Source organism: Galeopterus variegatus, unplaced genomic scaffold (genome assembly GCF_000696425.1).
Source record: "Galeopterus variegatus unplaced genomic scaffold, G_variegatus-3.0.2 Scaffold830, whole genome shotgun sequence".
NCBI classification, from domain to species: Eukaryota; Metazoa; Chordata; class Mammalia; order Dermoptera; family Cynocephalidae; genus Galeopterus; species Galeopterus variegatus.
The window spans coordinates 253,821-264,572 of record NW_007726941.1 but is presented as its reverse complement, the minus strand read 5'-3'; the positions used below and the strand labels follow the sequence as shown (position 1 = coordinate 264,572).

Below are 10,752 nucleotides of genomic sequence, written 5' to 3'. Positions count from 1 at the left end.
TTAGTATTATTATGAAAACAGTTTTTCCTTTTTTTTTTTTTTTTTCTTTTTTCGTGTCCGGCAATGGATCGCAACCCTCAGTGTCGCGCCCGTACCGGACCGGGACCGGCAACGGGATCTCAACCCTCGGTGTTGTTCCCACACCTCACTCAGCCAGTGAGCGGGAACCGGTCTGCATGTGGGATCCGAACCCTCGGCGGGAGCGCCACCACGTTCCCGAGCAGCGCACTGTAGCAGTGTGCCACCAGGCCGGCCCTGAAAACAGTTTTTAAATAAATAAATAAATGAAAATAGCTGTGGTCTCTCAGACCACCTAAAAGGGTCTTGGGACCTCCCTTGGAGTATAGACTACACTTTGAAAATCAAAACTTTGGAGGAATGAAAATGAGGGTTTCCATCCTTCATCCTTTCACAGAGGAATCTAGAACAGAAGATATGCTCTGTGGGAAGAAACAAAGATGAATTCTCCACATATGTGGGAATAGGCTGCTTCTCCAGCCCTGCAGTGTACAAAATTTAGATACTCTGCATTCTAGCTGGGTCTTGGGACTGAGAAGTAGAAAATGTTCTGCTGAGACCTGAGTGAGGAGCCAGCAACGTAACTTTGAGAGTAACTGTGGGAAGGTGTTCTTACTTCATTAGATCTGCTTTAATTATACGTCCTGAAAGTCATTAGTAGAGTTTGCATGAATGGACAGCAGAAAAATACAGTATTACACAAGTTGGAATTTGTACATCTACCCAGAGAACACAGAGCTCTCAATCTCAGTCTCTATGTACGATTTTCATTTGACAGGAACATTAAGATCACCAAAAGTCATCTTAAGCAAGGTAGAGGCAATTGATTTTACATTTGGAATTGGTGAAATTATGTACCAACCTGGAGAACCCAATCCTTTCGAATGTTGCTTTGAAATGATTAGTATTGCACACTTATACCACCACAACCTCTTGTTTTTTGTTCTGTTTAAGGCAGGGTTTCTCAACCTAGGCACTATCGACATCGTGGGCTGGTTAGTTCTTTGTTGTGGGGGCTGTCATTGTAAAATATTTAACACCATAGCTACCAGTAGCACCCTCTAAGATGACAGTAGTACCTTCCAAGTTGAGATAGCCAAAAATGTTTTCAGACACTGCCAGGTTTCTCCTGGGGGATAAAATACAATTGAGAACCCCTGCCTTAAGGTGATCTAGATTAGTTCTTTCTTGTTTAGCATATGTCTCATCAGACTCTAAGCAGACCTATAGTAAATATGACAACTAAGTTACATGAGCATTCAGAAGTCCCCTCTCTGGCAGCGTCTTTATCTGTCCCTCTTTCTGTCTGCCATTCCTTTTGAACCTACTCATATTTATACATCATTCTCCATGCTTTTTTCCCCCATTGTTAAGCAGATACAATCCAGTGATAACTACTATCCTAATACTAATGTTGTTATTGTTGTCATCATCATCATCTAGATTACCAGCACTAAAGTCAAGTCAAAGGTGTATGTCAGACCATAAACAAGTCTGAGTCTGGATAGCTAAACCTGTGTTTTTGTTTGTTTGTTTGTTTTGTTTTTTTAAGACTGTATCAGTCTTTTTCATTGTGAGTATACTCCCTGGCTTAGTAAAGTTGAATATATCCAGCCATTTTGTATTGAAGTTATGCATTTCCCTGTGCGAATTTAAATGCTAGGCTTACTTGTCCCCGCTTGGGTTGTGTATATTATGTCTGGCAAACCTTTATTTCCCTATGCAGATATGGTGTTGGTCCTGCCACAATGGAAGTGCCCTTCTGAAAATGTCAGCACTGCCCAAAGAACAGGATGATGGCATTTTACAAATCCAGAAGAGCTTCTTGGATGGGTCAGTACTAGTTCTGTGTTTTGTTATTGTTTAGTTCAGTTCTTGTTTTCCAAGAAGCAGGGAACAGTTCTTAGTAGTGTGTCCATTTCAGTTTACCTGCTGGTACCATAGTGCTACGGCAGTACAATTTATAGTGGTCGTTTTAAATTACTTTGCAAGGAATCAGTATAATGTAATCTTTAAGAATGTCAACTGTGTTGTCTTTGGAGATGCATGCTGAATTATTTAGGGAAGAGACGGCATAATGTCTATAATGTTAATAGTTGTCAAATCTAGGTCATGATATATGTCACTGTGCAATGTCTGCTTTTCTGCATGTTTGAAATTTTTCATAATAAAAAATTTAAAAAACCCAAAGTGGATGAATTTAAAACATAAAAAGGAATTAGACTCGAGTTAAATTGCCTTGGTCCAAATCATTGGCTCTATCAGTTTATAATTGATAATCTTGGGCCAGGTAATTCTACTGGGAACAGCAGTCCTGCAGCAGTTAACTCGCTGGTGAGGGTTAAATGGGATGATACCTGCAGAGTTCTTAACACAGATGTGGCACACAGTAAGGCTCAGGAAAAATAAGCTTTCGTAAATTCACATTTGCGTTTCTAATCTCATGTGACTTTTTGATACCTAGAATTTACAAGACCATCCACAGGCCACCCTATGAAGCTGTTAAAACTGAAGACCTATCAAGCAACTTCCTATCCCTGCAGGAAATCCAAGCTGCATACTCCAAATTTAAACAGCTATTTCTGATAGGTGAGAAGAATGCTGAGCAAAAACTTTCTCTCAAATGGGGAAAGACATGCCACGTGGATCAGGTGAAACTGGGTGCCTTTTCCCTGGGTTCCTTGTGATAGTAGACAGGCTCTCTTGAGACCTTGAAGGTCATTGTCGTGGAGTGAAGGGCCAGGAGGTGAGGGTCAGCTGCTATTGCTGTGCTCCCCCTCCCCACCTCTGTCCAGGCTTCCCCCACTGCCTCCTTCTCGTGTCAGTGATCATACAGCCACCTTCCACTTCTGTCCTTTCCCCAGCACACCAGTCGCCCAGCAGTAAGCATTTTTTCTTCTCACTCTAAAAGGTTTTGAACCATGCAATACCTGTAGTTACTGAGTTGTGGTGGTGATTTATTAAGTGAATGACCTGTTTATTTTCCTTAGTGGACTTTTTTCCCAAAGTGGAAATACTGTAATTATTTTTTTCTGATTGGGTATATGTAGTTTCTTACAATGTAAAAAAAGTTTAAATGATCAGAAATGTATAAAGCAGAAAATGAAATATGCCTGTATTAGTGCATTCCTATTACTTGTAAGAGAAATACCTGGAACTGGATGATCTGTAAGAAAACGAAATTTACTCCTTACAGTTTCAGAGGCTGGAAAGTCCAAAGTCCAGGGAACACGTTTGGTGAGGGTCTTCCTTATTGGTGGCTTCAGTGACATAGGAGTCTCACGTTGCAAGATGGTAGAAACAGAGAGAAAGACTCTCATGTGCTCTCCTTTTAAAGCCCTTACACCCACGCGCATGATCACCATTATTAATCCACTCATTAGGGCATAGTCTTCAGAATCTAATCACCTCTCCAAGGCCACACCTTTCAATTACCATAATAGGATTTCCCACCTTCTTAAGAATCACAGCAGGAATTAAATTTCAGTGAATTTGGGGCACCATTCAATCCACTGCATTCTACCCCATTCTACCCCTGGCTCCCCAAAACTCATGTCCTTTTCACATACAGTTACATTCATTTCATCACCAAAGTTTTAACTTCTTTCAACTCAGAAGTTAAAGTTCAAAGTCCTGTCTGTGAAATCAAAGCAAGTTATCTACTTCCAAGATACAATGGTGGAACAAACAAAGGGTACATATTCCCATTTGAAAAGGGAGAAATAGGCCAAAGGAGAAGGGTAACAGGTTCCAAACAAGTCCAAAACCCAGCAGGGTGTGCGTTGAATCTTAAAGCTGGCGAATCGTGCACCTGACTCCAGGTTGGATGTCCTCTGCACGCTGGTGTGGGGGTTGGGTCCCCAAGTCCTCAGGCAGCATTGCTTTATGGCTTTCCTGGTCTCAGGTGATGCTTAAGCTCTCCCAGGCTGGTGTCGCACGCTGGTAGCTCCACAAGTCTGGGGTCTCCTTGGCAGTGGTCCCACTTCCATGGCTCCACTAGGCATGGCCTTGGTGAGGTTTTTCTGCTGCAACTCTAACCCCACATTTCCTCTTGGCACTGCTCAAGCAATGGCTCTATGTAGTGACTCTGCCCCTGCAACAGATCTCTTCCTGGGCCCCCAGGGTTTTCCATACATCCTTTGAAATCAGGATGGAGGCTCCCAAGCCTCCACAGCTCTGGCATTCTACAAGCCTGAGATCTAACACCACGTGGACATTGCCAAGGGTTCTGGCTCGTATTTTCCAAAGCTGCAGGTCCAGCCACACCAAGGGCCAGTTTAGCCATGGCCGGAGCAGACAAAGCACCTGGGGTGCTGGTGTGGGGAGCAGCATCCCGAGGTGACCCTGGGCATTGAGCCCGTGGAAGGTGCCTCATGCCTGTTCCCCAAGATCATTCTGTCTTTCTAGACCTCTGGGCCTGTAATGGAGGATGCAACCTTGAAGATCACTGAAATACCTTCAAGGCCTTTTTTCCCTTCTCTTGATAATCCCTTTCTTCTGTAATAATCTTAGCAGTCACTGGGCTTCACCATTGAATTGTTCTCCTGAAAATGCTCTCTGCTTTTCTAGCACATGGCCAGGCTACAAATTTTCCAAGTCTTTAACTTTTCCTTTTAATTGTAAATTCTAGCTTTATGTTATGCCTTTGCCACCATTACTCAGCATTGGCTGTTGCAAGTAGCCATGGAGCTTCCTAAATGCTTTGCTGTGTAGAAATTTCTTCTCCCAAATACCCTCGTTCTGTTGTGAGGCTGCCACATGAAAAGGAACCAGAACACCCAATTGAGAATTTAAAAGGGGGTTTTTATTGGCCAGCCAGCAACTGTTCCTCCAAGAAAGCCTTGGAAGGAAGTAGCCCTGAGTTTAAGTTTAAGGGGTCTTTTAAAGGCACATAGTCACACAGGCAAAAAATCATATAGTTTTTTTTGGGGGGGGGACCAGTAAGGGGATTGCAACCCTTGGCACGGTGTGGTCTACACCACGCTCAGCCAGTGAGTGCACCGGCCATCCCTATATAGGATTCGAACCCGAGGCCTTGGCACTACCAGTGCCGCACTCTCCCAAGTGAGCCACGGGGCCGGCCCCAAAAGTCATATAGTTACATACATACATACATGCATATCCTCCTGGCATGAGGAGGGGGGTTGGGGAGGCCTAGCGCAAGCTCATAACAGAAGCTGAAAGAAGCCAGTTAATCACTCAGGGACGGCAAAAACTTTCACAGGGTGGTTTCCTCCTTAGGTTGTCTAGATACATCTGGATACAGCTCTTGGTGTTATCAGTCAGGGACAGCATAGGTGGGAAACAGCAAAGGCAGACAGAACTTAAAATTTTTCTAAGTACAGGACAATTTTTAACGTTCAATTTTCACCACAGGTGTTGGGGGGCTTTCAAAGAACAACACTTTTCAAACAGTAAAAATGGCATAAGCTAAATCAGTCTACCTCATCACAGTTCAGCATCTTTAAGTTCCACATTCCATAAAACTTTTGGGCATGAACAGAATGCAGTCAAGTTCCTTGCCAGTTCATAGCAAGGGTGACCTTTGCCTCAGTTTCCAGTAAGTCCCTTCTCATTTACATCTGAGATCTTCTCAGAGTGGCCCTTACTATACATATTTCTATCAGCATTCTGCTCACCACCATTTAACCAGGCTAAAACATTTTTTTTTTTTTTTCCTTTTTTCGTGTCCGGCAACTGATCGCAACCCTCAGTGTCGCGCCCGTACCGGACCGGGACCGGCAACGGGATCGCAACCCTCGGTGTTGCGCCCACACCTCGCTCAGCCAGTGAGCGGGAACCGGTCTGTATGTGGGATCCGAACCCTCGGCGGGAGCGCCCCCGCGCTCCCAAGCGGCACACTACAGCAGTGCGCCACCGGGCCGGCCCAGGCTAAAACATTTTAAACCTTCCCTGGTTTTCTTGTCTTCTAAACTCCCACCAGCAGCTAGGCTTTTTCAACCCTGCTCCTTCAAAATTCTTCCAGCCTTGGGCTGGCCCGGTGGCGCACTCGGTAGAGTGCAGCGCTTGGGAGCGCGGCGGCGCTCCCACCGAGGGTTCGGAGAGAGACCGGTCTGCTCACTGGTTGAGCGCGGTGCGGGCGTGACACCGAGGGTTGCGATCCCGTTACCGGTCACGGAAAAAGACAAAAAGAAAAAAAAAAAATTCTTCCAGCCTCTTCTCAACACCCAGTTCCAAAGCTGCTTCCACATTTTCAAGTATTTGTTATAAACAACACCCCACTTCTCTGGTACCAATTTTCAGAAGTCTGTTTCTGTTGCTTATAACAAAAATACCTAGAATTAGGTGATTTGTAAGAAAGCAAAATTCGTTGTATACAGTTTCAGAGTCTGGGAAGTCCAAAGTCCAGGGGATATATCTGGTGAGGGTCTTCCTTATTGGTGTCTTCAGTGATGCAGAGATTCTCGTGTGCTCTCTTTTTAAAGCCCTCAGAACCATGCCCATGACCACAATTATTAATCCATTCATTAGAGCATGGCCTTCAGAATCTAAGCACCTCTTCAAGGCCACACCTTTCAATTACCATAATAGGATTTCCCACTCTCAACGGTGACGGTGGAGATTAAACTTCAATGACTTTGGGGAGCCATTCAATCAACTGCAGTGCTTGTCCCAGCTACATCCATTACCCTGCCCATGCTGCCTACTAAAAACCAGTTAGAACTTGACTCCTGTGTAATCATGCTCAGTTACCTCTTGATTCTCTCCATTCTTGAATGAGTCTCTACTCTGAGATGGCCATATTTTTTTTTAGGGAAACTTTTCCTAACGTGGACTTTTTAACCTAACAAATTCTTAATTGTTTTAGGACTCATTTGACTGACATTTATCGAATTTCCTTTGTATATACTAAGTATGCTAGGCATTGGTGGTAACAATGCATAAGGCACCAAAGACTTGTACTCTTTCAAGGGAAACAAGAGTGAGTGCCTCCAACTAAACACATTGTGATGCATGTTATAAAATAAAATTAGTAAGAAGTAGGGACCTGGAGGAGAGTAATTCATTTTACTGTTTAATTCAGGGTTGTGATTCTACAGTTTTATTTTATTTTAATCACCCAGGATTTCTAGGGATATTTGCCTTTTATTGATTTGAATTTGCAACTTTTACATTTATTAGGTTTCCATAAAATTCGTTCTCTGTTTTATAAGTTGTGTAGGAGGAAATTGTGTAGTTGTGTGCAAGGTACGTGCATTTGTGTATTTAAGATTCTAACGAAAGTCAAGTCTCTCACCCTTTGGCTTCCTTGGCATAAGGATGTATCTGGTTTTCTGGATACATTTTCCACCTCCAGGAATAGCAGCCTGAATGTTGGCTATTTTTGCCTAAAGCATGTTACTCTCTTTGTTGAATTACGGGGTGAACCATGACTTTGTGCCTGTGTTATAGACATTTCGTATTTCAGTAATAAAGATCTCTTTTTGACTGCCACACCCTTCTATGGACTACAGTTCAAAAATCATTTCAGCTGCAGTTTTGAAATGCCCTTGACTTAAAGTGGAGTCTTTTGCCTGGATTCTGCGGTTTGAGTCTAAGACCGTTAATCTGAACAGCACAGTTGAGTAGCACAGGTTTTTTGTGGCAGGTATGTCAGTGAACAATGACTTGACATCGTCCCTCTTTTTTTTTCTTTCAGATAACAGTACTGAATTTTGGGACACAGATATAAAATGGTTTTCATTGTTGGAAAGTAGCAGCTGGCTTGACATAATCAGGTATTTCAAGTTTTGCTCTTGAATTTTTCAGTTGTTGAATACAAAGTCAGAGCAAATTGCCAAATATTCTTAGATATGTTCTATTCAGGGCTCAGCTGGATTTTACATTTGTTATTTACTATTTCTCTGCACATTTGGTAGGAATTTGTAAACGTTACTTGCTTACAAGGAGACATACTCTATAGAAGAGGCGTTGAAAGACTGCAAAAAAGGGCATAGCAACCCAAAGTTATAATTGAGGCAGCAGTGGTGGTCTCCAGGGAAGAAACTGAGGAATGAGAATGGGAAAGATCCTGACTTTTCATTGAGTATCTTTTTGAATTTTGTATATTACCTATTTAAAAAAATTTTTTTAATTGTGATTATTGTTTATTAGTCATTTTTGGTTTTGGAGTTAGGTTGAGAGCTCCAGAGAACAGAGTTATATTACCCTTCCTACTTCATATATTGAGTTGTTCCTCTCTGTTGCTATTAAATAGAGGATATGGCAAAGGAACGTACAAAGCAGGAATGATGGTCTGGGGTGAGAGAATAGCTCCTACCTAGGCTACATTTAAGGAAAGAGAGAAACACTTCCTTCTACCTTGCACAACATTCTCCATCAGTTCTGCAGTGAGTATTGTGGACAGGGACCTCAGCCCTCCTGACACTTCACAAGTGTGCTTTGAAGAGCCTGCTACATGCCACATAATTTGAATATATATAGTATATAGATATATATAACTGAATATTATATATATAATAAATATGAATATATACATATAAACTATATTATATTATATATATTATATCTATATTAAATTATAAATATATATAATATATTATATTATATATTATATAAATATATATAATAAATTAAATATATATTATATATATAAATTAAAACTATATTATATTATATATATTATATCTATATTAAATTATAAATATATATAATATATTATATATTATATAAATATATATAATAAATTAAATATATATTATATATATAAATTAAATATATTATATTATAAATTATATATATAATTGCAAATGGTGGTAACTGCTGTAAAAGAAAAGAGCCCTTCTTTATGTGGGTTGGGCAGAGAAGGGTGAGCATCCCTAACCAGATGGAAGGTCGGAGTGTGGGGAATGAGGCTTGCAAGGAAGCAAGCAGAGGACAGCATGTGTGAAGGTTCCTAGTTGTAAGGGACAAGTCAAAGCTGGAGATAGTGGCAACTGTCTCAAGGGAGTGATGTGTGTAGAGAGAGACAAAATGGACTCCTGAGTGTATTGGGTCTTTTCAGCCACACCGAAACATTCGATCATAAAGCGATGTGGACATGTATCACGTTCTCCAGGTGTGCAGATTTAGGGATCCTGCTAGGACTCACCAGCAGACTCAGGTATGAGTTTTCAAGAAGAATTTCTAGTTTAGAAATAACTTAGGAGCATTTTCACATCAATTTTGGGGTTCTCTTCTGAAATTTTTTAGTTTCTAATAAGCAGATGAGTATCTCCCAGTATCTGAATAGTGTAAAGGATAATTAGTTTCTTTGTTGGAAGATTTTAGCCTGAAAGAATAAGTGAGATAGAAAACTAAAGATGAATTCAGATTATCTCTAAACTTCTTCTTGTTTACAGTACCAAGCTCAAGAACTAATGCCTCTTTCTCTTATCTCTTTCCTATTTAGACGTTGCCTAAAAAAAGCAATAGAGATTACAGAATGCCTAGAAGCACAAAACATGAACGTTCTTCTTTTAGGTAATATATTTAAAGCACAAAGGATGGCTTCCATTTTCCTTCACTTGGCAGTTCAGTTTTTGTAGCTTTATGTAATTGGCATTGTCTCATAAAAGGAGTGAGCTAATGTGGAAATCTTTCCCATTCCTTTCTCCCTGACCTTGGAATCCTTTGCTTTGGATTTCAGTGTTACAGCTTAAAAAAAATTCTTTCACTTGGAACTTGCAGACCTATTTGCAATCCCAGAAGTAATTGTTTGGTATCTTTACCATAGCGCACATGTCTTAATGTTTTGGATTTTGTTTTATATTAACTCAGGTTCATTAAGGTTAAAATCTTTTGGTAATCGCTTTTATATAAAGAGAGACATAGATGATTTAATTGTTATTTTTGTATCTTTGTGTTTGACAACTTTGTGTCCTTGCCATAGAAACTTGGTGATTTGTGATCTCCTTTTCCTCAGTGGCCTTAGCTTGTTATACGTGAGGGCAGTGACATAAACATTCAGAATGTGTAAAGCAGGTGTAAACCACCATGCAACAAAGATTGTTGCTGTAACTGTTTAGATATGAACTAAAACATCACCTGCTCTTCAGAAATATTTTATTTCTTAGAGCCCCCCACTACAGATTAAGTAGATTATTTCATGCTTTTATACCTCCAACTTTTATCACTTCTCTGATGCTCTCCATGACTGTTGGGCTTCAGGTTCAAAGAGCAGACTGGAAAACGTGGCTCCTGTCCATCTGGTACTGGCTCACTGACTTAGATTTGAATACATTTTTGAGCACTTGCCACGTACAAAGCTCTGTACTTCTGCCTTCTGGAAGTTTATATCCTAATGGCATCCTGAGGAGAGAGTTGCCCTAAGTATGTTATTGAAAGAGACCTAACCAACCATGAAAGAACAGGGCATTATTTGAGTACTATGTAACTGGTGAAAAGGAAGAGGGATGAAGATTGGGGGTCTGAGAGATGGAAGAACCAAGGGCCAGACTGCATCAAATTTATGCATTTATCTTGTGCACAGAGTTGCATAAAATGAAATCCCAACCTTTGGCTGATGGAACTGAGATGTTCCCCACTCCTAGATGTACTACTGAGTTGTCTCTCCTCTGAAATCTCATTTCCTAGCCCCTTTTCCCATCACCCATAGGTATACTGTTAACATGCTTCAGGTGCAAGAACAAAGATCCCCTTAAAAATGAAACTTGTGGGCCGGCCCGGTGGTGCACTGCTACAGTGCGCCGCTTGGGAGCGCGGCGGCGCTCC

At 41.2% G+C, this 10,752-nt stretch overlaps 1 protein-coding gene across 1 annotated transcript in view; it reads left to right on the top strand.

The window, feature by feature from the left end:
- The window catches only part of MTMR12 (myotubularin related protein 12), a 50,326-nt gene that overhangs the window by 28,602 nt on the left and 10,972 nt on the right, over positions 1 to 10,752 (top strand). Inside the window, exons 9-12 of the mRNA XM_008572760.1 lie at positions 1,745 to 1,851; positions 2,483 to 2,607; positions 7,679 to 7,757; positions 9,431 to 9,501. Of these exons, the coding sequence (XP_008570982.1) occupies positions 1,745 to 1,851; positions 2,483 to 2,607; positions 7,679 to 7,757; positions 9,431 to 9,501 (382 nt within the window). The remainder of the gene's footprint in view (positions 1 to 1,744; positions 1,852 to 2,482; positions 2,608 to 7,678; positions 7,758 to 9,430; positions 9,502 to 10,752) is intronic.